Consider the following 26,528-nt stretch of genomic DNA (forward strand, 5'->3'; position numbering starts at 1 on the left):
CATCATATGCAGAGGAGGTCTTCAGTGCTTACGCACAAGCGGCGAATGATGGACGCAGGCGGAACGCTCGCCGTAGCGCATGTGATCGCGCATACAGACGAGTAGCTCGCGTTTCCCAGACGGCGAGCGTCTGTGATTAGGGCGATGCATGTTTCATTTGCATGTGGCGGCTTCACTCGCTCGCCAACAGGTGTCATCTCAGGGCGCAGGAATGCCTCGCCGCCGTGCTGCCGGCCTGTTTGGCTTCCATTAGAAGCGAGGGCCAGTGTTTATGAGAAATATACACAATGCGGCACACGCCGAAACTTCCTGATGACCTCGCACCGCAGCTTCCTTGTTAATATTTTGTCAAGCACATTAGCGCTGAGGACGTTGCACACGCACACACACACGTCCGCCGTCAATTAGCTCCCAGGCTAACGCAATAGGACCAAATTAAGTGTTTGTTTCTTGCTCTTTAAAAGGACCCAAAGCTTTCATGTCAGCGGCCGTCTGTTTGCCCGCTAATGCGGTTTGGCCGTCCCGGTCGGGGCGTAATTGAGCGAGTCATTTAGCCGCCATGCGGGGCTGGGAGGCCGCCTCATTCAGTTAGGGCTTCGTTATTGTGAAGGAACGGAAGACGTTGGACTGAACATTGGCCGCCGTGATCCGATTAGGCCTCCGCCAGGCGGCCTCGCTCGCTGGATGAGTGATTGGCTATTTTATTATTATTAGAAGGGTTGCTTAGGAGACTTACGTGGGACTCTTTTCAGATGGACTATTGTAACGCGCGTGGTTCACTCCCTGCTGTTCCTGTCTGCTGGCATGAGATACGAGCGTCATCCGAGTCATGTATGTTGTGTTCTTGAGCAAGACACTTCACCCTTGCTCCTGATTGTTTGTGGTTAGGGCCTTGCATGGTAGCTCCCGCCATCAGTGTGTGAATGTGTGTGTGAATAGTGTCAAAGTATAATCCATTTATAACTGCTCTTAAAGTTGTCAGGGAGTAGTCGTGTAGGCTACCGTTCTGCTTTAAAAAAGCAAATAAGGTCACTAATTGTATGAATATACATACTCGTTCATTGACTACCCATGTATACTGTATGTACACGACATGTACTCATGAGCATATGGTACCGTAAATTCCGGACTATAAACCGCTACTTTTTTCCTACCCTTTGAACCCTGCGGCTTATAAGATAAACCATCTTTTGGATGAATTCGCTCACTGCCGGTGCTGCAGTGTCCTTTCATTTGTTTCAGAGTGTTCTTCTTCTAGCCATCCATAGCAGTTTTACTCGTATGGATTCTTCATTCATTACTACAAACAACGTTTGTAAGTTTTACAGTGTAACTAAAACTGTTTATACTTACTGTTTATACTTACTAAACCGTCCCATGTGTGTTTTTATGCATATTTCTACATGCGATATAATGACGCTAGCGTCGTTAGCATTAGCTAATATGCTAACACATTTGTGAGTGTCTGTATTAGTATTATTAACTTACAATGGCATTCTTCTTGTATTGTTTCAGTTTGACACATCCCTCAGTAAATTCATCAGAGCGTGGAGTTATTGGGACTGTTTAGCTGATTGGAGAGCTAGCTTCTGCAGCTAGTGGGTCCATGACGATGACACTGTTTTGTTTGATCAGCCGTTTTACTGCCGTGTTACAGACACCGTTTGGAAACAATTAGGGTATGTAAACAAACATTCACAGAATTTTTCTGTGTAAATAACACAACATGTACAAACTCTGTTTCCAAATGAGTTGGGAAATTGTGTTAGATGTAAATATAAACGGAATACAATGATTTGCAAATCATTTTCAACCCATATTCAGTTGAATATACTACAAAGACAACATATTTGATGTTCAAACTGATAAACATTTTTTTTTGTGCAAATAATCATTAACTTTAGAATTTGATGCCAGCAACACGTGACAAAGAAGTTGGGAAAGGTGGCAATAAATACTGATAAAGTTGAGGAATGCTCATCAAACACTTATTTGGAACATCCCACAGGTGAACAGGCAAATTGGGAACAGGTGGGTGCCATGATTGAATATAAAAGTAGATTCCATGAAATGCTCAGTCATTCACAAACAAGGATGGGGCGAGGGTCACCACTTTGTCAACAAATGCGTGAGCAAATTGTTGAACTGTTTAAGAAAAACCTTTCTCAACCAGCTATTGCAAGGAATTTAGGGATTTCACCGTCTACGGTCCGTAATATCATCAAAGGGTTCAGATCTGGAGAAATCACTGCACGTAAGGCTGTACTGCATCAACAAGCGACATCAGTGTGTAAATGATATCACCACATGGGCTCAGGAACACTTCAGAAACCCACTGTCAGCAACTACAGTTGGTCGCTACATCTGTAAGTGCAAGTTAAAACTCTCCTATGCAAGGCGAAAACCGTTTATCAACAACACCCAGAAACGCCGTAGGCTTCGCTGGGCCTGAGCTCATCTAAGATGGACTAATACAAAGTGGAAAAGTGTTCTGTGGTGTGACGAGTCCACATTTCAAATTGTTTTTGGAGACTGTGGAGTTTGTGTCTTCCGGACCAAAGAGGAAAAGAACCATCCGGATTGTTATAGGCGCAAAGTTGAAAAGCCAGTATCTGTGATGGTATGGGGGTGTATTAGTGCCCAAGATATGGGTAACTTACACATCTGTAAAGGCGCAATTAATGATGAAAGGTACATACAGGTTTTGGAGCAACATATGTTGCCATCCAAGCAACGTTACCATGGACGCCCCTGCTTATTTCAGCAAGACAATGCCAAGCCACGTGTTACATCAACGCGTCTTCATAGTAAAAGAGTGCAGGTACTACACTGGCCTGCCTGTAGTCCAGACCTGTCTCCCATTGAAAATGTGTGGCGCATTATGAAGCCTATAATACCACAACGGAGACCCCCGGACTGTTGAACAACTTAAGCTGTACATCAAGCAAGAATGGGAAAGAATTCCACCTGAGAAGCTTAAAAAATGTGTCTTCACAGTTCCCAAACGTTTACTGAGTGTTGTTAAAAGGAAAGGCCATGTAACACAGTGGTGAACATGCCCTTTCCCAACTACTTTGGCACGTGTTGCAGCCATGAAATTCAAAGTTAATTATTATTTGCAACAACAACAAAAAAAAGTTTATGAGTTTGAACATCAAATATCTTGTCTTTGTAGTGCATTCAATTGAATATGGGTTGAAAAGGATTTGCAAATCATTGTATTCCGTTTATATTTACATCCAACACAATTTCCCAACTCATATGGAAACAGGGTTTGTATATCTGTGGCTAATATATGGGAAAATATTTTTTCTACTAAAATTGTTTGGGTGCGGCTTCTATACCGATGCGCTTTATAGTTAGTTAAATAAGGTGGTAAATAATCAATTGTGCACGCAGTCTTAGTAGATCACCTGCAAATCAGTGGCCTAGTGGTTAGAGTGTCCACCCTGAGATCGGTAGGTTGCGAGTTCAAACCCCACCCGAGTCATACCAAAGACTATAAAAATGGAACCCATTACCTCCCTGCTTGGCACTCAGCATCAAGGGTTGGAATTGGGGGTTAAGTCACCAAAAATGATTCCCGGGCGCGGCCACCGCTGCTGCTCACTGCTCCCCTCACCTCCCAGGGGGTGATCAAGGGTGATAGGTCAAATGCAGAGAATAATTTCACCACACCTAGTGTGTGTGTGTGACAATCATGGGTACTTTAACTTTTTTAACACGCAATTTTATAGTTTCTTGAGTCACAATGACAGCATCAACCCCCTGGAGTCATAGCGGAACCGCCCGTCTGTTTGTCATCGTCCATGAACCAGGAAGTCAGTGGCGGGCTGTACGTTTTCCCACCAGGCTTTCAGTGATGTCCGACTTCAAAGATTACCTCTCAAAATACCATAATGTATGTCATTATTTGACCATTGCTGGAGAAATACTATAGAGGAATACATTTACACCCTATTGCGTATTGAATCGCCTCAACAGTGTACAAAATGTGGTACTGTCAAAATTACAATTGCCAAAACATTAAAAGTGAAAAAATGAAATATTTGAACTCACAATTTGTAGCATCAATTCGACGCCATTTAAGCCAGTGGTACCCCTCGTTCGCGTGGAAATGGCGGGCATTTCCCCATTTCATCACCAGAACAGTTGAGCTAGCTTCCGGGGTTGGCCGACATTGTCTCACAAGATGTAGTTTCTCTTTAAATATATTTCTTGAAAATGGCCTTGCAAATATATATCTGCCACCTAATCAACGTTTTGTTCTCCTTCTCTGCTGGCTACGGCGCAACACTTACCGTTTCTTGAAACTTGTGAATGGATACTCACTTTGGAATGACAAGTGAGTATCCAATCACAGTCTCGTTAACATCAAGCCACTTAGATCAACAACTTGTGATCTGATTGGCAGAGGTGGGTAGTAACGCGCTACATTTACTCCGTTACATCTACTTGAGTAACTTTTGGGCTAAATTGTACTTCTAAGAGTAGTTTTAATGAAACATACTTTTACTTTTACTTGAGTATATTACTTTTACTCCGCTACTTTTATCTACATTCAGTTCGCTACTCGCTACTAATTTTTATCGATCTGTTAATGCACGCTTTGTTTGTTTTGGTCTGTCAGACCGTTTCACCAAATACAGTCACTGGTGACGTTTCACTCCATTCCACCAATCAAATGCAGTCACTGGTGACGTTTGACTGCGTTCCACCAATCCGATGCAGTCACTGGTGACGTTGGACCAATCAAACAGAGCCAGGCGGTCACATGACCTGACTTAAACAAGCTGAAAAACTTATTGGGGTGTTACCATTTAGTGGTCAATTGTACGGAATATGTACTGTACAATCAATCAAAAGTGTGAAGGAAAAAAGACACTTTTTTATTTCAACCATACATTCCGTCAAAAGCCTAAAGACTAACCGCACAGTTCCTGTCTTCACAATAAAAGTGCCGCTCCATCGCGCCTGCGCTTACAAAATAAGAGTCTCAGAAAGCCAGCGCAAACAAGCTAGCAAGCTACAGAGTTTGCCGCCAATGTATTTCTTGTAAAGTGTATAAAAACGAATATGGAAGCTGGACAAATAAGATGCCAAAAACCAACCACTGTCATGTGGTATTAGACAGAAAGGAGGAACTTTTCTTCTCCTCCATTTGAAAACGTGGACGTTATCAGCACTGCTGTCTGATTCCAATCAATACAAGTCATCAGAATCAGGTAATACACCAACTTATATTCTTGTCTTCATGAAAGAAAGGAATCTATATGTTAAACATGTATGTATATGAATTAAAACACCTTTAACATGTAAACAAAAACGGCAAAATAAATAAATATAAATTATATACTGTATATATCAATGTATGTATGTATGTATATATATATATATATATATAGATATACATATATATATATATATATATATATATATATATGCCATCCATCCATCCATTTTCTACCGCTTATTCCCTTTGGGGTCCTGGTGAGCATCCAATTACAGGACGCGTAAATGTCACGTTCAACGTGAGTTCATCTAGAAGGCCTTACTGACAACAACTCGCGATCTGATTGGCTATCGCAATTTTCTACCAAATCTATCGTAAGTCCCGCATTGTTGATTCTGAAGGCCTCGGGCAGATTTCGTACAGCATGGCAACATAAGCGAGCTGAATTCTGATTGGATACTAACTGTAACATAAAAACAACAGCACTGGAAAGAGCATAATATGACATAAAGAGAATATGAATACTTTTAGATATTTAGGGAAAGTAAATTAAAAAATAATTTTATCTTTAATTATGATCATGATTTCTGGTTATGTCATGCCAACAGAGAAGGCCTTGCTGGCCGTGACGGCACACCACTGAAGTCGACTAACCAACAACAATGCATTTATTCTGCCTTGGTGAAGGTCACTCAATATATGTGGCAATGCTCATTATGCTCTCCTTCCTCGCAGGTTGAATTTCTTCCGAGAAGTTCCTGATTTCCGGGTGCTTGCATGCGGAGGGGACGGCACGGTGGGCTGGATCCTCGACTTTATTGGTACAGAATCTTGTCTACTGCTTCCATTGAATTAATAGTTTTTCAACGCCGCAGGAGTCGCTACGTTGCGTTCTGACAACAAGGCAGGTTGAAATACGTTATGCGGGTAAAAAAAAAAAAAAAAAAAAAAAAAAAGTAATTTTCTATTAGTGTCGAATCAAAAACGCACGTTGGGGCGCTTGTGCAAATGTTTTCATTACGTCTGAGCGGCCGCGTTCATGGGAGGTAAAATGGGATGATTGCACACGTTAGAACAACGTGTTAGTCATCATTTGACCATTGGAAATAAAATATACGCACAAATAAAACAAGAATCACCTGCCTGTCTTTATTTGGCCTCAAAGACGTCTCCACACACAAAAAAAACTGTCTCCATTTTTATCAATCAAAACAAGAGCCACGTAATAGGAGGGAAAAAGCTGTCAGGGAAAAGGCGCTTCTGGAAATAGACCGGACCGACCGTGTGGTTAAGTAGCAGCAGAGCGAAATGGATTTATTTTGCTCTCACTTTCTTCTTGTGACTTTCCTCCCAGACAAGGCCAACCTGGAGCGCGACCCGCCGGTGTGCGTGCTTCCTCTCGGGACCGGAAACGACCTGGCACGATGTCTGCGCTGGGGAGGAGGTACAGAAGAGACGCACATACAGTATCTGCATTATTGTTATTGGTCGAAACAGGAACCCTATTGAGTTTCAATTGATATTGCCAAATTTGGTGAATTTAAAGACAACATTATACTCCCTAAACCAGCTGTAATATTCAAATTTGCCGGCTTGTTATTTGTCAAAGCAAGAACTCAATTGATTTTTTAAAGAACATCATCCACAAGATGACACAAAATGGTAAAAAGCAAAGGCAACATTTAAAGGGGAACATTATCACAATTTCAGAAGGGTTAAAACCATTAAAAATCAGTTCCCAGTGGCTTATTTTATTTTTCGAAGTTTTTTTCAAAATTTTACCCATCACGCAATATCCCTAAAAAAAGCTTCAAAGTTCCTGATTTTAACCGTCGTTATATACACCCGTCCATTTTCCTGTGACGTCACACAGTGATGCCAATACAAACAAACAACAAGGTATAGCGACATTAGCTCGGCTTCAGACTCGGATTTCAGCGGCTTAACACTGTCTGATAAGATAATTACTAACAACTATGAACTAGGTTTACAGCATATGAAATACATTTGGCAACAACATGCACTTTGAGAGTGCAGACAGCCCATTTCAGGCGCGCTAAGAACATATATTTTTCCACGATTTCTCGAATGATTGAAAAAAATAAATGTTTTTAAGCTAAATTATTGGTAAACACAGTTTATGTATAATAATTTACGTAAAACCGCGAGTAATGAATAAAGTTTTCATCAATTAATATATTCTGTAGACATACCCTCATCCGCTCTCTTTTCCTGAAAGCTGATCTGTCCAGTTTTGGAGTTGATGTCAGCAGGTCAGGGAAGCTAGGGTCGATATTCTTCTCTTGCTCATCTTCGGTGGCATATGGGGCGGTGTGAGCCAAAACATCCAGGGGGTTTAGCTCGCTCGTCTGCGGGAACAAACTGCCGCCATTGCTTGCCGTGTTACCGAGGTCCGTTGTCCCTGAATTGCTCACACACTCCGGCAGATTCAATGGGGGTCTGGCGGCAGATTTCTTTGACTTTATCGTTGGAGATGCATCTGCTTTGAGTGTCTCAGGATATCCACACATTCTTGCCATCTCTGTCGTAACATAGCTTTCGTCGGTAAAGTGTGCGGAACAAACGACTGACCGTTTCGTCAGCTTTCCTCACACCCTCGTATTTTGAACAAATTTCGTCCAATTTCTTGCCACTTTTGCATCTTTGGGCCACTGGTGCAACTTGAATCCGTCCCTGTTCGTGTTGTTACACCCTCCGACAACACACCGACGAAAGTGAGAAAATGGCGAATTGCTTTAAGAACATCACAAACAAGATGACCAATAATTGGGAAATCAAAAGCAAAATGTAACACACAGGCTGTTAAACTCCTTTAAATTAGTCATAATGGTCAACCGAACTGGCTTGTTACTTGTCAAAAAGAATGTTATTTGTTTTTTAAGAACATCCCAAACAAGATGACCAATAGTTGCGAAATCAAAAGCAAAATGTAACGCACAGGCTGTTAAACTCCTTTAAATCAGTCATAATGGTCGACCAAACTGGCTTGTTACTTGTCAAAGCAAGAATTCTATTTGTTTTTTAAGAACATCACACACAAGATGACCAATAATTGCGAAATCAAAAGCAAAATGTAACACACAGGCTGTTAAACTCCTTTCAATCAGTCATAATGGTCAACCAAACTGACTTGTTACTTGCAAGAACTCTATTTGTTTTTAAGAACATCACAAACACGATGACCAAAATTGGTGAAAGCAAAAACATTTACCACACATGCTGTTTAAGGCCTGTGAATCAGTCATAATCGCCAACCTCATATGCTTGTTATTGGTCAAAGCAAGAACTCTAGAAAGAACATCACACACAAGATGACCAAAATTGGTGACATCAAAAACAAAATTGAACACACATGCTGTTTAACGCCTTTAAACTAGTCATAATCACCAACCTCACATGCTTATTTGTCTAAGCAAAAACTCTATTGGTTTTTAAAGAACATCACACACAAGATGACCAAAATCTGTAAAAATCAAAAGCAAAATTTAACACACAGGCTGTTAAACTCCTTTAAATCAGTCATAAGAACCCTGTTGATTTTAAATGATATTTGACACAAACCAACAAAAGCAAATGAGGCTAAATAGGTTGTCACTTCTCTACCAGATACATGGCTCAATCTGTCTTCAACCTTGCAGGCTTTGTATTTTCTTTTAAAAGAACCCGAATGATTTTTAAAGAACATCCCTCACAATCTGTCCAAGAACGGTGAAATCATCAGTATTTAACACACTTTAAACCAGTCGTAATCGCCAACCTCACATGCTTATTATTTGTCAAAGCAAGAACTCTATTGATTTTTTAAAGAACATCACACAAGATGACCAAAAATCAGAGGCAACATTTAACACACTTCCTTTTGAACTGTTTAAACCAATCTTAATAGCCAACAGTGCATGTTTGTTACTTGCTAAAGCAAGAACCCTGTTGATTTTAATTGATATTTGACACAGACTAAAAGGCAATTGAGGCTTCAGACCTTGTCACCAATCTCTACCAGCTATACGCTTCAACCATTCTTCAACCTTGCAGGCTTGTTATTTGTAAAAAAGAAATAACTCTATTGATTTTAAAAGAACATCACGCACAAGATGACCAAGTATGGGGAAATCAGAGGCAACAATTGACACACATCTTGTTGAACTCCTTTAAACCAGTCACTATTGTCAACATAACATGTGTGTTATTTGTTAAAGAAAGAACCCTAATGATTTTAAAAGAACATCACATACAAGATGACCATGGATAGTGAAATAAAATACAAAATTTAACCCAGTCATAATGGTCGATCTCACATGTGTTATTTGTAAAAGCAAGAACTCTATTGGTTTTTAAAGAACATCACACACAAGATGACCAAAATTGGTGAAATCAAAAACAAAATTTACCACACATGCTGTTTAACGTCTTAAAACCAGTCATATTGGTCGACCTCACATGCTTGTTATTTGTCAAAGCAAGAACTCTATTGATTTTTAAACAACTTCTTACACAAGATGACCAAAAATGGTACAAATCAAAAGCAAAATTTACACACAGGCTGTTAAACTTTTTTAAAACAGTCAAAATGCTCAACGTCCCTGGCGTGTTTTTTGTCAAAGCAAGAACCCTATTGATTTTAAATGATATTTGACACAAACCAACAAAAGCAAATGAGGCTAAATATGTTGTCACTTCTCTAGCACATGGTTCAACCTTTCTTCAACCTTGCATGCTTGGTATTTGTTGTAAAAGCCAGAACTCTATTGATTTTTATAGAACATCACACAAGATGATCAAACATTGTGAAATCATAGGCAACATTCAACACACTTCCTTTTTAACTCCTTTAAACCAATCATTAAAGCCATTATTTGTTAAAGCAAGAACGCTATTGATTTTTAAAGAACATCACACACAAGGTGACCAAAATTGGTAAAAATCGAAAACAAAATTGACCACACATGCTGTTTAACACCTTTTAAACCAGTCATATTGGTCGACCTTACATGTGTGTTATTTGTCAAAGCAAGAACTCTATTGATTTTTAAAGGACGTCACAAACAACATGACCATGGATAGTGAAATAAAAGACTATATTTAACACACATGCTGTTTAAAACCTTTAAACCAGTCATCATAGTCAATTTTGCAGGTATGTTTTTTGTAAAAAGCAAGAACTCTATTGATTTTTAAAGAACCTCTCTCACAATAAAATAACTCAAAGGCAACATTTGACACACATGCTGTTTAACACATTTAAACCAGTCATAATAGTCAACCTTGCAGTGGGGTTTTTATTTTATTTGTAAAAGCAAGAACTCTATATTGTTTTTTTAAAAACACCACATACAAGATGATCATGGAAAGAACCTTCCTCACAATGGTAAATTATATTGCCAAATCCATGTGTATTATCATCAATTTTAGCCATATCTTCAATCAAATTATTAGTTATCAAAGCAATAACCCTATTGATTTTAAAGGATATTGGTGCAATTGGGGCTAAATACCTTGTCACATGTTCCAGTTAGAAGGTTCAACCAGTCGTTAACCTTTAAAGGATGTTAATTTAAAAAAAAATCCTATTGATTTTCAAAGGAAGTCTGACACAAAATGACCTAGGATGGTGAAATCAAAGACCAAATCTAAATGTATTGTTACCAATTTTTCAATCTTGCAAGAATCCTAATAGGTTAGCAAGAACCCTATTGGTTTTAAAGGCTGTATGACACAAGGTAGGGGTCAATGTTATTCCAACGTTATTTTGTTTCTCCACCAGTTATATTTGTTTATGACTCAATATCCAATCAAGAATTGTATTGATTTTAAGTTCCTAACTTCTCAATAAAACGCTGTGACGTTCTTTCCACGAGGCTACGAGGGCGAGAGCCTGCTGAAGATCCTGCGGGACATCGAGAACAGCAGCGAGGTGATGCTGGACCGCTGGAAGATTGACGTGACGTCCACGGACAAGGACGAGCGAGGCGACCCGGTGCCGTACAGCATCGTCAACAACTACTTCTCCATCGGCGTGGTGAGCTCGCCCGTTCTCGGCACATCAGTCAAAAACACACAAATACGTCCGTAACCACGCTCGCGTTAAGTCATTACTGACAAATGTCAGGGGGGAAATACGCTCGTTGACATTTGCCGCCGGCAGAGGAGGGGCCGCACTCTGCGCTGTGGGATTAGAAAGAATTGCCTTGGAGGCCTCTAACGACCTCGTCACAACGTATTAGACGAATGGAGTTGCTAATGTTGTCACCCAGGAACAGGTGACAGCATGTACTTTGTGTCTTTTTCATGACTATTTCTTACTTGGAGGGCTTTTTAGTGGAAGAACACTCCACCAAATTGCAAAGGAAGACATAAATGACTAAAAGTGTCATTAAATGAGCTACCAATTAACTTATACCAGGAGTGTCTAGAGGATGATGTTTGATAAGAAATTATCAAGTTCGAGCCCATTATCGAATCCTCTTATTGAACCGATTCCTTATCTATTCTCTTATCGAATCCAGATAGGTTGTTGTATATGGAAAAAAACACACAATATTTGGTTTAAAAAAAGATCACTTTTATTTTATAAGAAAAAAATAAAATAAAATAAATAAATAAATATTGACTGTTGTTACCCCCCTAAAAAATAAAATAAAAAAAATAAATATTGACTGTTGTTACCCAAAGTATATTAAGTGGGATTTTTCAGAAAAACAAATATATACAGTAACACAAAAACAACCTGTCTCTGTGATCACTATAGGTGTATAAATAATAATATAGTGTTAAATAAAATCAGTCCCTTGGGCACGAAACTGAAAATAATACAGCTCTCCAAAAAGTGCACTTCTGCTGCTATTTGAACATCCTTCTGGGGTCCATCAGTGTGGCCTCCTCCAGGAATGACTGCACGTCTTTGTCCTGGAGGGAAAATGAGGGACAGACACAGCATAGAATTAGGGGGGAAATTAGCTGAATGTGAAGACTAGGGTGTCTGTTATTAAGTCTTTAGCATTAGTATGTGGAATTAAATGATGGAATGGGTTAAGTAATGAAGTTGAACATTTTACTGATATGATCCACTTTAAGAGGTTGTTCAAGTGTAAACCATTTATTTATACACTGAATTTTTTTTTACACTTAATTTTTTATACTTTGAATTTCTAAACATTTAATTTTTCAGCAGATTTTTTTACACTGAAATTTTAAACAATTAATTTTATTACAATGAATTTTAAAACTCAGATTTTTTTAAACACACGCATTTTGTCCCAAAAAATGTTCACGTAATTAAAAAAAAAAATCAGTTCACAAAATTCAAACGTAAAAAAATTAAGTAGCGTAAAGTCAGTGTCGAAAAAAGATTTTGTAATAAAAACGCAAATTAACCTCCAAACCATCTCTTTAATGTGTCCCGCTCTTCTGTTATTATTTGTACTAACTTCTGTGTGTTCTAACCTGAATAAAACGCAGACGTTGCGTCGTGTGTTTACCTGGCACAAGAAGCTGTAATCGGAGACTGTCCAGTGTTGATGGCGAACCTTCACTTCCCATACTTGTCTTCTTTCCGGGTTGTTGGAAAAGCGATGTAAAATATTTCCCCAATTCTCGCTGATGGAGCCGAGCCGTGCAGCACAAAAGGGCATTTATACCCGTCGAAAAACTAATGTGTAAGCGCCGCAAACACACAGCATCAGCTCAAAGTTAGTAGCACTCATGGCGCCCTGTCGTCACGTGAGTGCCTTTTGACCAATCGTTGAGGAGATTGTCTGAAACCAAGTTGGCCAAACTCTCTTTATTCACGACTCTGTACAGTTTCTTGTTTTTCTTTCTTCTGCATTGTACAAACCCAGTTTCCATAAGAGTTGGGAAATTGTGTTAGATGTAAATATAAACGGAATACAATGATTTGCAAATCCTTTTCAAGCCATATTGAATTGAATGCACTACAAAGACAAGATATTTGACGTTCATAAACTTTTTTTTTTTTTTTTGCAAATAATAGTTAACTTAGAATTTCATGGCTGCAACACGTGCCAAAGTAGTTGGGAAAGGGCATGTTCACCACTGTGTTACATGGCCTTTCCTTTTAACAACACTCAGTAAACGTTTGGGAACTGAGGAGACACATTCTTTAAGCTTCTCAGGTGGAATTCTTTCCCATTCTTGCTTGATGTACAGCTTAAGTTGTTCAACAGTCCGGGGGTCTCCGTTGTGGTATTTTAGGCTTCATAATGCGCCACACATTTTCAATGGGAGACAGGTCTGGACTACAGGCAGGCCAGTCTAGTACTATGAAGCCACGTTGATGTAACACGTGGCTTGGCATTGTCTTGCTGAAATAAGCAGGGGCGTTCATAGTAACGTTGCTCCGGGCTCCGGCGCCACTCCACTCACTGTACAGGAGCACAGTGTCAGACGAGTGCTCCTGGCTGTGAACCCCAGGAAGGCTACCGGACCAGACGGAGTACCTGGAAAGGTGCTCAGGACGTGCGCCCACCAGCTCGCTCCCCCCCTCACTAGGATCTTCAACCTCTCCTTGGCTCAGGCAGTCATCCCATCCTGCCTGAAGTCATCTACAATAATCCCGGTGCCGAAGAAGTCTCCCATCACCAGCCTGAATGATTACCGACCAGTGGCCCTCACTCCGGTAATCATGAAGTGCTTCGAGCGACTTGTTCTCCAGCACATCAAGGACCATATCCCTCCAGACTTCGACCCCCACCAGTTCGCATACCGGGCGAACAGGTCCACAGAGGACGCCATCGCTGTTGCTCTCCACTCTGCTCTGAACCACCTGGAGCAGCAGCAGAGCTACGTCCGGATGCTCTCTGTGGACTATAGCTCTGCCTTCAATACAATAATCCCGGACAGACTCTGCAATAAACTGGACACTCTTGGCCTCCCCCCTCTCACAAACGCCTGGATAAGGGACTTCCTAACGGACCGACCCCAGAATGTGAGACTTGGCCCGCACCTCTCATCCTCCCGCACGCTGAGCATCGGCTCCCCACAGGGCTGTGTGCTGAGCCCCCTCCTCTACTGCCTTTATACCCATGACTGCAGTCTGGCCCACAGTGACAACCTTACCGTCAAGTTCGCCGACGATACCACAGTGGTCGGGCTCATCTCCAGGGGTGACGAGGCTGCCTACAGAGAGGAGGTCCTGAAGCTGACGGCCTGGTCTTCGGAGAACAACCTCGCTCTCAACACCAGCAAGACCAGAGAGATCATCGTCGACTTCAGGAGGAGCAGCACCGACCCTGCCCCCCTCTACATCAACGGCGAGCGTGTAGAGAGGGTCCACACCTTCAGGTACCTTGGAGTCCACATCTCTAATGACTTCTCCTGGACAGTCAACACCACATCAATCATCAAGAAGGCTCAGCAGCGGCTACACTTCCTTAGAGTCCTCGGGAAGTACAACCTGAAGCCTGACCTGCTGCTGACCTTCTACCGCTCGTCCATCGAGAGCCTGCTGACCTACTGTATTACGGTATGGTACGGCAGCTGCACTGCAGCAGACAGGGAGAGGCTGCAAAGAGTGGTCAAGACGGCTCAGAAGATCATCGGCCGCCCTCTCCCCTCTCTGACGGACATCTACACCTCCCGCTGCCTCAACAGAGCCAGTGCCATCATCAAGGACAGCACCCACCCTGGCTCTGACCTGTTCCACCTGCTGCCCTCTGGGAAGCGCTACAGGTGCATTAAAACCAAAACAAACAGGCTAAAGAACAGCTTCTTCCCCAGGGCCATAACCATCCTGAACGGACTGCCCCATTGTCCCTCATAACTGCCTTCTCTTCGGTGCAATAACCCATTCCACCAACCACCCTGTTTTTGTTTTGTTTTTTCATGTATATATTCATTTCACACCATATTCATTGCACTTCTACATTTTTTATATTTCTATATATTTGCACATTGTTTTTCTAGCATGCACACATCGCACTGTATGGAATGGCCTCAATCTCGTTACCTTGCGTAATGACAATAAAGCTGATTCTGATTCTGATTCTGATGGCAACATATGTTGCTCCAAAACCTGTATGTACCTTTCAGCATTAATTGCGCCTTCACAGATGTGTAAGTTACCCATGTCTTGGGCACTAATACACCCCCATACCATCACAGATGCTGGCTTTTCAACTTTGCGCCTATAACAATCCGGATGGTTCTTTTCCTCTTTGGTCCGGAAGACACGACGTCCACAGTCTCCAAAAACAATTTGAAATGTGGACTCGTCAGACCACAGAACACTTTTCCACTTTGTTTCAGTCCATCTTAGATGAGCTCAGGCCCAGCGAAGCCGACGGCGTTTCTGGGTGTTGTTGAAAAACGGTTTTCGCCTTGCATAGTAGAGTTTTAACTTGCACTTACAGATGTAGCGACCAACTGTAGTTACTGACAGCGGGTTTCTGAAGTGTTCCTGAGCCCATGTGGTGATATCCTTTACATACTGATGTCGCTTGTTGATGCAGTACAGCCTGAGGGATCGAAGGTCACGGGCTTAGCTGCTTACGTGCAGTGATTTCTCCAGATTCTCTGAACCCTTTGATGATATTACGGACCGTAGATGGTGAAATCCCTAAATTCCTTGCAATAGCTAGTTGAGAAAGGTTTTTCTGAAACTGTTCAACAATTTGCTCACGCATCTGTTGACAAAGTGGTGACCCTCGCCCCATCCTTGTTTGTGAATGACTGAGCATTTCATGGAATCTACTTTTATACCCAATCATGGCACCCACCTGTTCCCAATTTGCCTGTTCACCTGTGGGATGTTCCAAATAAGTGTTTGATGAGCATTCCTCAACTTTATCAGTATTTATTGCCACCTTTCCCAACTTCTCTGTCACGTGTTGCTGGCATCAAATTCTAAAGTTAATGATTATTTGCAAAAAAAATAACGTTTATCAGTTTGAACATCAAATATGTTGGGTTGAAAATGATTTGCAAATCATTGTATTCCGTTTATATTTACATCTAACACAATTTCCCAACTCATATGAAAACAGGGTTTGTAGAATATTTGCAGTAGCTGGACGTCACGTTCTGCCTCCTGGAGTCTTCCTGTGTTTGCAGGATTAGCAGGCAGCAGGCGTGATGATGACAAATGAAGTTGTTCGTGGGGGATTAAGAGGACTTTGAGCTCTCTATGGATTTGTGCGTATTATAGTATTTTTTGACACATTTTGCATATTTTTTTATTGAAATGAGGAGTGGGGTAAAGATTACACGACGAGTCAGGCTAATAATTAGCTGAGAGATTATGCTGATGGAGGGTAGATTGTTTCTGTAATGACACGGCCCAAATCAAAAGATCAGCAGTCCATTTGTCACTTATAGAAAAGTTGCTCTCCTATAATTTCTTTGATGATGCTTTTTGTAGGCCACCTGCTAAAAAGTATACCGCTTAAAAGCCTTGTGGAGGAAACAAGGGCCAAGCTTTTACCAATTGGCGGTAACTTTGTACCAAAACGCGGTCAGGCGGAGAATTGATGATGCCATTCCTCGGGGAGGATGTGGAAGTGACGTGAAGTGTAATGATCTCAATCAGGGACAGGGGTGAGAGACAGAAGTAATCACGCCCTGCGCTGCGCTAGCATAATGCAGTCAGTCGGCCTAATGACCGCCACGCTCCTGTCGCGGCCATTACTCTCGCCCGCCGTGAAAGGCACATCAAACCGTTGGGGCCCTAATTGAACTTAAACTTTGAGCTATGAGAGGACATTAGACATGTCCTGCTGTAATTCGCATGACACTTTTTTACATTGGTACTCATTTGGCGGACGGGGGAGCAGGTGACCGAGGGTCTGGGAGACGTCTTGTTCCTGCACGGGACACTCCTGACTTCCTCTCTGGAATTCTGTGGAAGGGTTTTTTTGCTTTGAGCGAGTTTTTCCTTGCCTCTGTCGCCCGAGTGCTTGTTTATGTCGAGCCTACTTAAAAGGGAGCTGCACGTTTTTCCGAATTCTGCACATCATTCACAATCCTGATGTAAGACATTCTAAATCATTAATAAACGTTAGCAAAAGTCAGCTAACAATGGAGTCAATAGGAGCTCCGCTATCCCGCCCACAAAGTCCTCCAAAAAACATCCAAAAAGCGCCATCAATACTCTATTTACATCTTAAAAAAGTTAAAGTGGCAATGATTGTCACACACACACTAGGTGTGGCGAAATTATTCTCTGCATTTCACCCACCACCCTTGATCACCCCCTGGGAGGTGAGGGGAGCAGTGGGCAGCAGCGGTGGCTGCGCCCGGGAATAATTTTGGTGATTTAACCCCCAATTCCAACCCTTGATGCTGAGTGCCAAGCAGGGAGTTAATGGGTCCCATTTTTATAGTCTTTGGTATGACTCGGCCGGGGTTTGAACTCACAACCTACCAATCTCAGGGCGGACTTGTGACCTGAATATTAACAGAGCGTTAGCGATATTGTTATTAAAAGCGCTATTGCAGGCGACACATTGATCACAGAGAGCTAACTAGCTTATGCTGCTAAATTGACAGTGAGCAGGTGAGCTGCTGCTTTGCCTCTGAGTTGGTGAAAGTTAATTCTAGATTATAAATCATGCCTCTCACTTGGATATTAGAAAGTTGTGGACATAAATTGAGAGGTTGGTCAACTTTGACAGCCAATTTAGACCTGGAGAAGCCGAGGATTTTTTTTTAAGCGTTCGAGTGACATACCATCAGTCGGCATCCCAGTGAGAGCAGACATTGTACAGTAAGTGGTTGTTTTATTATGTTAGTAGTCTGTAGATCTTGTTTAGCACTTATCAATACATTACATGAGATTAGTTTATTTCAAAGGGGACAATGCAATTTCATAAAACACATGACGACACATGGTTAAAAAAGCCAGAATTAGCCAGAAGGCTAGTTTTCATCTGTAGTCCCCTAGCCATGATGTAAAAAAGGCAGTAAAATTACAAATTAAACGAAAAAGAAAAGAAAGAGAGCGAAAAAGAAAAAAAGCACACAATACATATACAATATGATAAAAAATAAAATTCAACATCACAACATAACATTTATCTTAGCATCAAAACAGGCTCATCTTAGTGCTGGCAGCTGTAGGCGTTTTAAAAAATTTTGTGAAGGCCTTTTAAGTTTAATGTCTTCAGGTACTGAGTTCCACACATTTGCACTCCTTACTGACCAGGCCGACTTACTGAAAGGGCTCCTGCGCAGAGGAATATAACACTCACCTCTGACAGAGCCTCGAGTGACACGCTCACGGTTGTTTCTTTGGCTGATGAACTCTGCCAGAGGATCTGGAGCCAATTCATGCAGTACTTTATAGTTCAGTTTTAAGTCTGCAAATGTGTGAAGACTGTCCCAGTTTAAAATACTGTATTTTTTTAATGGCACAGTGATCATAGTGCCTAGGTTTTTATCCATAACCTTAATTGCTTGTTTGTACAAGATTTCTAATGTGTTGTTGTTTTTTTAAACTCTGACCAGCCTGAGACCAGCTGGTCAGGCAGTAGTTGAAGTGGCTGAAAATCATCGAATGCAAACACAATTTTGCAGCTTCAGTTGACATTTCATTTCGAATTAATTGTTAGCTGACTTTTGGTAACGTTTATTTATGATTTAGAATGCATATAAAACGAAAAACATGTCTTCTTGTCTTGCATAAGGATTGTGGATGACAGGCAAAATTCCAAAAAAGTGCAGTTACCCTCAAAAACAATGCCCCGATAAAACACTTATCCTCTAACCTTATCACCAGAAACAAACACAAACAAATGAGTGCATGACTGAGCCAGATGAGGAAACATTTCCTTTGAACTAACTTTCTCAGTTTCCGTGTTTGGAGGGCAGGATTGTGTCGATCTCTGCGCCACGCTGGAACGCACACGTCAAAATATATATTTGTTTCTTGTCTAAACGGCGTGTAACAATATGTTTACTCTTTATTACTCAAACCCTGTGACAAATACTACTTTAACCGGCAGTAGGTTGGCCTTGTAATTTGTTTTATGCTCGCAGTTTAAAAGGGAATTGTGATATGTTTTCTACATTTAAAACAAGTCCTTGTGGTCCACATAACACGTAATGGTGGTTCTTTGGTAAAAATTTCACATTATGTTTTACAGACCATCTTCTAGTCGCTTTCTGACCGTCTCTCCAGGATGCGCCGTTTTGTGGGCGGTCTTATTTATGTGCTTCCACTACGACAGTGTCATCTTTGTTGTACAAAACCCAAAACCAGTGAAGTTGGCATGTTGTGTAAATCGAAAATAAAAACTGAATCCAATGATTTGCAAATCCTTTTCAACTTATATTCAATTGAATAGACTGCAAAGACAATATATTCAATGTTGAAACTGAGAAACTAATTTTTTTTTGCAAATAATCATTATCTTAAAATTTTATGGCAGCAACACATTGCCAAAAAGTTGGCGCACGGGCATTTTTACCACTGTGTTACATGGACTTTCCTTTTAACAACACTCGTTAAAAGTGTGGGAATTGAGGAGACCGATGTTTTAAGCTTTTCAGGTGGAATTATTTTCCATTCTTGCCTGATGTACAGCTTAAGTTGTTCAACAGTCCGGGATCTCCGTTGTGGTATTTTAGGCTTCATATTGCGCCACACATTTTCAATGGGAGACAGGTCTGTACTGCAAGCAGGCCAGTCTAGTACCCGCACTCTTTTACTATGAAGCCACGCTGTTGTAACACGTGGCTTGGCATTTTCTTGCTGAAATAAGCAGCAACAAATGTTGCTCCAAAACCTGTATGTACCTTTCAGCATTAATGATGCCTTCACAGATGTGTAAGTTACCCATGCCATGGGCACTAATTAGCTGTATGGCAGTTAGATGTATGGCTTTTGAGCTTTGCGCCTATAACAATCCTGATGGTTCTTTTCTTCTTTGGTCCAGAGGACACCACGTCTGACATCACATGGACAAAGATAAGACTTTCTGGAGGAAAGTTATGTGGTCAGATGAAGCAAATATTTTGCTGTTTGGTCACAATACCCATCAATATGTTTGGAGGAGAAGAGGTGAGGCCTTTAATCCCAGGAACACCATGCATACCGTCAAGCATGGTGGTGGCAGTATTATGCTCTGGGCCTGTTTTGCTGCCAATGGAACTGGTGCTTTAAATGGGACAATGAAAAAGGAGGATTACCTCCAAACTCTTCAGGACAACCTAAAATCATCAGCCCTGAGGTTGGGTCTTGGTCGCAGTTGGGTGTTCCAACAGGACAATGACCCAAAACACACGTCAAAAGTGGTAAAGGAATGGCTAAATCAGGCTAGAATGAAGGTTTTAGAATGGCCTTCCCAAAGTCTTGACTTAAAACGTGTGGACAATGCTGAAGAAACAAGTCCATGTCAGAAAACCAACAAATTTAGCTGAACTGCACCAATTTTGTCAAGAGGAGTGGTCAAAAATTCAACCAGAAACTTGTCAGAAGCTTGTGGATGACTACCAAAAGCGCTTTATTGCAGTGAAACTCGCCAAAGGACATGTAACCAAATATTAACATTGCTGTTTGTATACTTTTGACCCAGCAAATTTGGTCACATTTTCAGTAGACCCATAATAAATTCATAAAAGAACCAAACTTCATCAATGTTTTTTTGTCACCAACAAGTATCTCTTATCACAAAAAAAATAAGAGTTGCAGAAAGTATTGGAAACTCAAGATAGCCATGACATTATGTTCTTCACAAGTGTATGCAAACTTTTGATCGCGACCATGTGTGTATATATATATATATATATATATATATATATATATATATATATATATATATACATACAAAGACTACTTTGGTACAAACTATGTTTCGGAAACTTATATTTTTGAGCCCAAATATAGGGAGGATGAGTAACAAGTTTTAGAAGCTGTGTGCTAAACAGATACAGCTTAAGTGAAACACTAAGCATCATCACTTAAACAGCAGCTCCCCCTCTCTCCATGCCATGCAGTTTGGTTTCAGATCCAAGCATTCCACTGAAATGGGTACCTGCCTCCTTATTGAGAACATTTAAGCTAAGGATAGATATATATCTGTGTGTATATGTATGTACAGTATATATATATATATATATATATATATATATATATATATATATATATATATATATATATATATATATATATATAAATATATATATATGTATATATATATGTAAATATATATATGTAAATATATATATGTATATATATATGTAAATATATATATATATATATATATATATATATATATATATATATATATATATACATACACACACAGATATATATATATATATATATATCCTTAGCTTAGGTCGTTCCGTCCTCTAAAGGATATCGATCTGCAAAGTTCCACAGCATAGATTATATTTAAGTTTAAAAAGTAGTTTTAAAAATGGAAAGAATTAATATTTTCAGTAAGAAAAAAAAATGCTTTATCGACACATTATATCCAGGCTTTTGAGGGCCAAATAAAATGAAGTGGCGGGCCAGATCTGGACCCTGGGCGTTGAGTGTGACACCTGTGCGCTAACGTCACCAACGGGGCTAATTTAAATTTTCCTGAGGGAACTCTCCTGAAGGAATCAATAAAGTACTATCTATTTATCTATCTAATTCCAAACGGCTCGTTTTCCCTGAAGTAGGAAGGAAGGCAAGATTGTTTTATAAATATCTCCGCCGTGCTTTCACAGTTTGATTTCAAATTTTCGGGTTTTAGGTCCCGTTTAAAGCATAACCAAAATCCGAGATACATATCTCAAATTACTGGTAGTTTGAGGTATCACTGTATTCCAAATAGCCTAACATGCATGCTTATTGGAAGCTGAAATACGGGAAGAAAAACCCAAGAATGCACGGGGAGAACATGCAAACCACACTGAAACTCGGATCTCGGGCTGACATGCTTAACAACAAGGCCACCGAATGGAATCAGCGCCATTTGAGTCAAATTGACTTTACTTGAAAGTTGGCAAAGTTTTCCTCCGAGAGTACAGGTCGAGCACCTTGACCTCCTTCAGTCACAGGTTTGACGTTCCAAAGTCCAAAGTAGACAGGAGACAACTCCCTCCTCACTTTGGGCTCCCGTGTCAGCCGCCCTTGTCCTGTTTGTGAGAGAAACGAGTTGCACTCTCTCAGAACAGCCGTCATCTCGGCTCTCTGACTGGCGCTAAAAGCGTGAGGTGAGTCTGCGGGGATCGCCAACAATTCGTTTGGTCTTCTTCTGGAGACATCAAGAAAAAGAGCCATTGATTTTTTTGGGGGGGGTTTCTGCTAAGTTTGTGCTCAGTAAGATAGCAGGGGGTCCTCCTTGTGTTCCTTTTTTCAATCGTGCCACTCAAAAACGGGGTGGATCAAACCAGCAGAGGGAGGGGGGAGAGGAACAAGCTGAAGGAAAAAAAAAGTTTGCGGCAACTTGCTTTCTGTCTTCCTCAAAATATTCACAGAGTCGGACGACTTTGCTGAGGTCAGCCGAATTTTCCACTAAAGCCTTGCCAGCATTTTAGAAGTGTGAATTAAAGGAAATTTCATTGTGCAAACTTCATAACAAACGCTCCTTAATTATTCACACAGTAAATACTTCACACTTCCTAGGCTTTTTGTGGCCCTAATCAAGATTTTGTTTGCGCCCCAATTTGGATTTTCAATATTACTTACCTTACTCCCCTCGACTTTCTTTAAAGATTCTTGCTTTTTAACAGTCATTTGTTTTGAACACGTCTTTTACCTGTCTCAACCATGCCATCAGAACCGAGGAAATGAAACACACAAATAATGAATACACATTCCCTGAAACAACACACATCTCTTAAATTAGGGGTGTCAAACTACTTTTAACTCAGGGGCCACATGGAGGAAAATCTATTCCCAAGTGGGCCGGACTGGTAAAATCATGGCATGATAACTTAAAAATTAAAGGCAACTTCTTGTTTTCTTTGGTACAAATAGAGCAAGCACATTCTGAAAATGTACAAATCATAATGTTTTTTTTACAGTTTAATAGTATTCTAGCTTCATTTTGTCCTTAATTATACTTTCTAAATATATGCTGTGATAATGTTCATCAGTCATGTAAGTGAAATTGAGTCTGGTTGAGTTTTAAAATGCTCCCATTGTTAATTTTTAATTTATGGGAAGATTAAATGTATAATAACAACAAAATCAAATTACAGGATATTATTATCGTAATTTACTAATTTTCCTCAAATTATGTACCGTATTTTTCGGACTATAAGTCACAGTTTTTTTCATAGCTTGGCCGGGGGTGCGACTTATACTCATGAGCGACTTATGTGTGGAATTATTAACACATTACCGTAAAATATCAAATACTATTATTTAGCTCATTCACGTAAGGGACTCGACGTATAAGATTTCATCGGATTTAGCGATTAGGAGTGACCGATTGTTTGGTAAACGTATAGCATGTTCTATATGTTATAGTTATTTGAATGACTCATACCATAATATGTTACGTAAACTTACCAGGCACGTTCTCAGTTGGTTATTTATGCGTCATATAACGTACACTTATTCAGCCTGTTGTTCACTATTCTTTAATTATTTTACATTGCCTTTCAAATGTCTATTCTTGGTGTTGGGTTTTATCAAATAAATTTCCCCCAAAAATGCAACTTATACTCCAGTGCGACTTATATAGTTTTTTTCCTTCTTTATTATGCATTTTCAGCAGGTGCGACTTATACTCCGGTGCGACTTATACTCCGAAAAATACGGTACTAACATCATGCGGTTAATTCTACAACAAAACTAGTGCATTTGGACCCATTTCATGAATCACACATGAAGTTAGAAGGGGATACCTATTATTTTAGCATATTAATGTGCGCCCAGAAAATGTGTCGCCATTACCAACAACATTAAGGCATGAAGGTAACAATGCACACTTTGTACACTATCACTAATAAGCAGCATAAGTACGTAGTGTCCAAAGTCCAAACGCAAGTGTTGCCTCTATCTTAACACGGCACATAGCTCCCCACCCTCTTTCGGCAGGGGATACAAAAAAATTGCCATTGCGACATCCAGTGGACACATTTAGAACAGCAGTTTCTTTCATTCAACAATCTCAGCTCATTTTTATACTTAGCAAACTCATCTCGCGGGCCGGGTAAAACCTGTTTGCGGGCCTGTTTGTCCCCCTTGCAACAACCGGACAGAACACAAAATATATACATACATATTTTTGCCAAAACAAAAACAGGCTTTGAGATTGTTGACACACAAACAAAAAATATACAATATTATAAATCACTTTTTTACTTGGCTACATTAAAACAATCCATACTTACAAACCCCAAAACCAGTGAAGTTGGCATGTTGTGTAAATCGTAAATAAAAACAGAACACAGTGATTTGCTAATTCTTTTTAACCTATATTCAATTGAATAGACTGTAAAGACAAGTTACTTAACGTTCGACCTGGAAAACTTTTGTTATTTTTGGCAAATATTAGCTCATTTGGAATTTGACGCCTGCAATATGTTTCAAAAAAGCTGGCACAAGTGGTAAAAAAGACTAAGAAAGTTGAGGAATGCTCATCAAACACTTATTTGGAACATCCTACAGATGAACAGGCTAATTGGGAATGGGTGGGTGCCATGATTGGGTATAAAAGCGGCTTCCATGAAACGCTCAGTCATTCACAAACAAGGATGGGGCGAGAGTCACCACTTTGTGAACAAATGCGTGAGCAAATTGTTGAACAATTTAAGAACATTTCTCAACGAGCTATTGCAAGGAATTTAGGGATTTCACCATCTACGGTCCGTAATATCATCAAAAGGTTCAGAGAATCTGGAGAAATCACTGCACGTAAGAGGATAAGCCCGTGACCTTCGATCCCTCAGGCAGTACTGCATCAAAAAGCGACATCAGTATGTAAAGGATATCACTACACGGGCTCAGGAACACTTCAGAAAACCACTGTTAGTAATTACAGTTTGTCGCTACATCTGAAGTGCAAGTTAAAACTTTACTATGCAAAGCCAAAGCCATTTATCAACAACACCCAGAAACGCCTCCGGCTTCGCTGGGCCCGAGCTCATCTAAGATGGAATGATGCAAAGTGTAAAAGTGTTCTGTGGTCTGACGAGTCCACAATTTCAAATTGTTTTTGGAAACTGTGGATGTCGTGTCCTCCGGAACAAAGAGGAAAAGAACCAACAGATTGTTTTGGGCGCAAAGTTCAAAAGCCAGCATCTGTGATGGTATGGGGGTGTATTAGTGCCCAAGACATGGGTAACTTACACATCTGTGAAGGCACCATTAATGCTGAAAGGTACATACAGATTTTGGAGCAACATATGTTGCCATCCAAGCAACATTATTATGGACGCCCCTGCTTATTCCAGCAAGAAAATTCCAAGCCACGTGTTACAACAACATGGCTTCATAGTAAAAGAGTGCAAGTACTAGACTGGCCTGCCTGTAGTCCAGACCCGTCTCCCATTGAAATAGTGTGGCGCATTATGAAGCGTAAAATATGACAACGGAGATCCCGGACTGTTGAACAACTTAAGCTGTACATCAAGCAAGAATGGGAAAGAATTCCACCTGAGAAGCTTAAAAAATGTGTCTCCTCAGTTCCCAAACGTTTACTGAGTGTTCTTAAAAGGAAAGGCCATGTAACACTGTGGTAAAAAAGGCCTGTTCCTGCCATTAAATTCTAAGTTCATGATTATTTGCAAAAAAAAATAAAGTTTCTCAGTTCGAACATTAAATATCTTGTCTTTGCAGTCTATTCAATTGAATATAAGTTGAAAAGGATTTGCAAATCATTGTATTCTGTTTTTATTTACGATTTACACAACATGCCAACTTCACTGGTTTTGGGTTATGTATTTATATGCGGAATAAATGCATTCAAAATATGGTTTGAATTGTTTCTTTACATAACCAAACACTTAAAGCTTCATATATTTTACGTGCGTGAACTTTCCCGCAAAGTTTAACTGCTCAAATTGTCCAAGCAGACGGAGGGGTAAATTTACCAGTGAAGTGTCTCTGTCACCTACACCTCGCTAACATGTGCTGCATTAAAAAAAAAAACGATTTTTGTTAAATTTCACACTTTTGGCTTGCGTTTTGCTGCGAGTCAAACTTAGCTGCTGCTTCTGCACAGGAGGCCTGCGAGAGAGCGCGGTCAAAAGTGAGGATGTCGAGCGAGAAAGGCAAAGAGGTGGTTGCCACGGCGTCTGCAATATCCTGGAGCTTGGTTGGGCGATGTGTGTTTAGTTAATTAGCCAGTGAGCAGAGGAGACGATGTTGCCCCCATCA

General features: G+C 40.4%; 1 protein-coding gene across 3 annotated transcripts in view; it reads left to right on the forward strand.

The window, feature by feature from the left end:
• dgkb (diacylglycerol kinase, beta) overlaps positions 1–26,528 on the forward strand; it is a 266,844-nt gene that overhangs the window by 146,843 nt on the left and 93,473 nt on the right. For all 3 annotated transcript variants that reach the window (XM_061956152.1, XM_061956165.1, XM_061956159.1), the window contains 3 exons: positions 5,969–6,054; positions 6,588–6,677; positions 11,110–11,270. In XM_061956152.1, the coding sequence (XP_061812136.1) occupies positions 5,969–6,054; positions 6,588–6,677; positions 11,110–11,270 (337 nt within the window). The remainder of the gene's footprint in view (positions 1–5,968; positions 6,055–6,587; positions 6,678–11,109; positions 11,271–26,528) is intronic.

This window comes from Nerophis lumbriciformis, linkage group LG04, assembly GCF_033978685.3.
Source record: "Nerophis lumbriciformis linkage group LG04, RoL_Nlum_v2.1, whole genome shotgun sequence".
NCBI lineage: Eukaryota > Metazoa > Chordata > Actinopteri > Syngnathiformes > Syngnathidae > Nerophis > Nerophis lumbriciformis.